Genomic DNA, 3,921 nt, shown 5'->3' with positions numbered 1-3,921 from the left:
ACAATTAATTCAATTCAACTGAGAATGTTAATATTGAGAAATTAGATTTTTTTTAAAAGTTTAAGATTTTATTAAATTTCAGTATGATGAATTTGTTCGGCTCAATTGAATAAAAAAATAAAATTATAAAATTATTCAAAAAATAAAATAAAAATAATTCAACCATTAATTCAATCAATTGATATTAATTCACATATTAATTAATCCAAACCCTTATTCTAAATTAATATATTACCTACTCAATCCGTTTATAAGAAAACATAGGAATTCATTAGCACCAAAACATCATAGGGCTAAAATGTTTAATGCACTCGCATTTAGGCAGAGCATTAAGGTGTATGGGTGCTTATAAAATTGACGTCATTTTGGAGAATAAAGAAGTCCGAGTTTGAAAACAATTACAACTTAATTGGCAGGGTTGTTGGAATGATTTGAAGGAAGGCATTGGTGGGGGTGGGGGTGGGGGTGGGGGAGAATATAAGGTTTAAATCATGCGTTCATACGTTTACTCCTCAATTCTCACCAACCACATCCTCTCCTCAATGCCCTTTTTAGCTTCAGCCACCACCACTTTCACGAGTCAAACTTTTTACCTTTCTTTCATTTCTCTCAATCATCCCCTCCACCCTTGGATCATTTCTGAATCGACGGCCCTTGTTGAATCTCAACCAACCCAAACACCCCCACCACCTTTGCTTACCTACCAATCACTAACCCCCTTCTCTTCCCTATTTAAACCACCCTTCTTTTCCCTTCTCTCTTCAGGAAAGGAACCCAAACTCCCTCCACCTGAATTCATCCCATTCCTTCCCTCCACTCTCAACTAATATATACAACCAATAAAACCTCACATTTCCTTTCAACATGGACATGGTCACTCAAAATGCTCAACAAAGCAGCTCTTTGGAGAGTTTTTGCACGACTACTACTACTGCTAAGGGTGGTGTCGTCGACCCTTTGAACTGGGGTGTTGCAGCTGAGTCTCTCCAGGGAAGCCATTTGGATGAAGTGAAACGTATGGTAGCCGAGTACAGGAGGTCATTGGTGAAGCTTGGTGGTGAGACCTTGACCATTTCTCAAGTTGCAGCTATTGCTACACGTGACTTGGGTGTCAAGGTTGAGCTTTCAGAGGATGCGAGGGCTGGCGTTAAGGCTAGTGCTGATTGGGTTCTTGATGGCATGAACAAAGGCACTGACAGCTATGGTGTAACTACTGGTTTTGGTGCTACTTCTCATCGAAGAACCAAGCAAGGAGCTGCCCTTCAAAAAGAGCTAATTAGGTAAGACTTTATATTGATGCACTACATGTATATGTTGTATATATATAATTAAAATATAGCCATATTGACTACCAACTGTAAACTGGAAATACGTGCCTTAAAGCAATGCAATTTTGGTTTCAAACTGTGTTCAACCGTCCGGTTTGGCTCAGTACCAAATTACTGTAGTTTTATATTTAGTAAGGCAGGACTAGTTTTTGTGGGATGGAGTCAAAATCGTCAATTTGGTGGAAGTAACTGGACGGTAGTTGAGTTGACTCCGCCTGGTGGATGAGTTATAACTGAGTTTAGTGTAATAAATAATTATCATGAGTTGCCAAGGTTGCCCTACTATTTCTGGAAAGAACATGAACAAAATCTTTTGTACCAAGATTGATATATAAGGCTGTAATTATCAAAAAAACTTGTGGGACATTTATGAAAAAAATAGGTAAAAACAGATCACTTTTTTTTCTAATCACAAGCCGGAAGATGGTTTTATTTATTGAGTATACATTAAATGTGTTATGTTGATTTAGGTTCTTGAATGCTGGGATCTTTGGTAATGGAATTGAGTCATGCCACACACTTCCTCACTCAACAACTCGAGCAGCCATGCTTGTCAGGATCAACACCCTGCTCCAGGGGTACTCTGGGATCAGGTTTGAAATTTTGGAGGCAATCACCAAGCTTCTCAACCACAACGTCACCCCTTGTTTGCCACTTCGTGGCACAATTACTGCTTCTGGTGATCTTGTCCCTCTTTCCTACATTGCTGGATTGCTCACTGGCAGGCCTAATTCCAAAGCCGTCGGACCCAACGGGGAACCTCTTGATGCCCAGGAAGCCTTTCATGTTGCCGGTATCGATTCCGGGTTCTTTGTGTTGCAGCCTAAAGAAGGCCTTGCACTAGTCAATGGTACTGCAGTTGGTTCGGGCTTGGCTTCCATGGTTCTCTTTGAAGCAAACATTTTGGCTGTTCTATCAGAAATTTTATCTGCAATTTTTGCTGAAGTCATGAATGGTAGGCCTGAGTTTACTGACCATTTGACACATAAACTGAAGCACCATCCAGGACAAATTGAGGCCGCTGCTATAATGGAGCATATACTTGAGGGGAGCTCTTATGTTAAAGCGGCTAAGAAGTTGCATGAAATGGACCCTCTGCAGAAACCAAAACAAGATCGCTATGCTCTGAGGACATCTCCACAGTGGCTTGGTCCACAGATCGAAGTGATCAGATTCGCAACCAAATCAATCGAAAGAGAGATTAACTCTGTCAATGATAACCCTTTGATCGATGTTTCAAGGAACAAGGCATTACATGGTGGCAACTTCCAGGGTACCCCAATTGGTGTCTCAATGGACAATGCTCGTTTGGCTATTGCAGCCATTGGAAAACTTATGTTCGCTCAATTCTCTGAACTTGTTAATGATTTCTACAACAATGGTCTCCCATCAAACCTCTCTGGTGGTAGGAATCCAAGTTTGGATTACGGTTTCAAGGGTGCTGAAATTGCAATGGCTTCCTATTGTTCTGAGCTCCAGTACTTGGCTAATCCAGTCACCAACCATGTTCAAAGTGCTGAGCAACACAACCAAGATGTGAATTCTTTGGGACTAATCTCTTCCAGAAAAACTGCCGAAGCTGTTGATATCTTGAAGCTGATGTCGTCTACATTCTTGGTGGCTCTTTGTCAAGCTATTGATTTGAGGCATGTAGAAGAGAATTTGAGGAACACAGTGAAGAACACCGTGAGCCAGATAGCTAAGAAGACGCTCACTACAGGTGCCAATGGTGAACTTCACCCTTCAAGATTCTGCGAAAAGGATTTACTCAAAGCCGTGGATCGCGAATACGTTTTTGCCTATATCGATGACCCTTGCAGTGCTACCTATCCATTAATGCAAAAGCTGAGGCAAGTTCTGGTTGAACATGCATTGACAAACGGGGAGAGTGAGAAGAATACAAGCACATCAATCTTCCAAAAGATTGCAGATTTTGAAGAAGAATTACAGGCTGTTTTGCCAAAGGAGGTTGAGAGTGCAAGGGTGACACTTGAGAATGGAAATGCAGCAATTCCTAACATGATCAAGGATTGCAGGTCGTATCCATTGTACAAGTTCGTAAGGGAGGAGCTTGGAACTGGACTGCTAACTGGAGAAAGAGTTAAGTCACCTGGTGAGGAGTTTGACAAGGTGTTTACAGCTATGTGCCAAGGGAAGATCATTGATCCAATGCTAGAATGTCTTAAGGAATGGAACGGTGCCCCTCTTCCAATCTGCTAGTTTTGCTTTCCTTTCTATCTTTGGAATTTTGCTATCCTACCTTTTTCTCTGTTTTCCACCGTCCGTTGCTTATATTTCCTTGCAAAACAAGGAAATCATATGAATGTCTATGAAATATATGTTTTTTTTCTCATTTATTTGTAATACAAGTGTGTACAAAATATATTGTTGTTACTACCTAATCTCTCACCAAAACTCATAAATAATAATATTAGGGAAATGAAGAAAAGAGATTGAAAGTTATTTCAAATATATATATGTAAATATATTTAACTACATTTATTTTTTCTCATTTTTCAACTAAGCCAAAACCAAACAATAAAACAAAATAGAATTACATTTTTCTTTCAATCTTCCCATCTTTCCCGCTAAG

At 39.9% G+C, this 3,921-nt stretch overlaps 1 protein-coding gene across 1 annotated transcript; it reads left to right on the top strand.

Moving 5' to 3' along the window:
* Nucleotides 1-747: 747 nt before the first annotated feature.
* On the top strand, nt 748-3,681 carry LOC107899351 (phenylalanine ammonia-lyase). The gene is made up of 2 exons (XM_016825038.2): nt 748-1,280; nt 1,799-3,681. The coding sequence occupies exons 1-2, from the start codon at nt 865-867 to the stop codon at nt 3,546-3,548; spliced, it is 2,166 nt and encodes a 721-aa protein (XP_016680527.1). The 5' UTR covers nt 748-864; the 3' UTR covers nt 3,549-3,681.
* Nucleotides 3,682-3,921: the final 240 nt, after the last annotated feature.

The sequence above is a fragment of the Gossypium hirsutum genome, chromosome D04, assembly GCF_007990345.1.
Source record: "Gossypium hirsutum isolate 1008001.06 chromosome D04, Gossypium_hirsutum_v2.1, whole genome shotgun sequence".
In the NCBI taxonomy this organism is placed as follows: Eukaryota; Viridiplantae; Streptophyta; class Magnoliopsida; order Malvales; family Malvaceae; genus Gossypium; species Gossypium hirsutum.
This window is presented reverse-complemented; position numbering and strand designations above follow the sequence as displayed.

Coding starts and splice junctions, on each gene's coding strand:
- LOC107899351 (XM_016825038.2), top strand. CDS start 865: ATGGACATGGTCACTCAAAATGCTCAACAAAGCAGCTCTTTGGAGAGT. Junction 1,281..1,798: donor CTTCAAAAAGAGCTAATTAG/GTAAGACTTTAT, acceptor ATGTTGATTTAG/GTTCTTGAATGCTGGGATCT.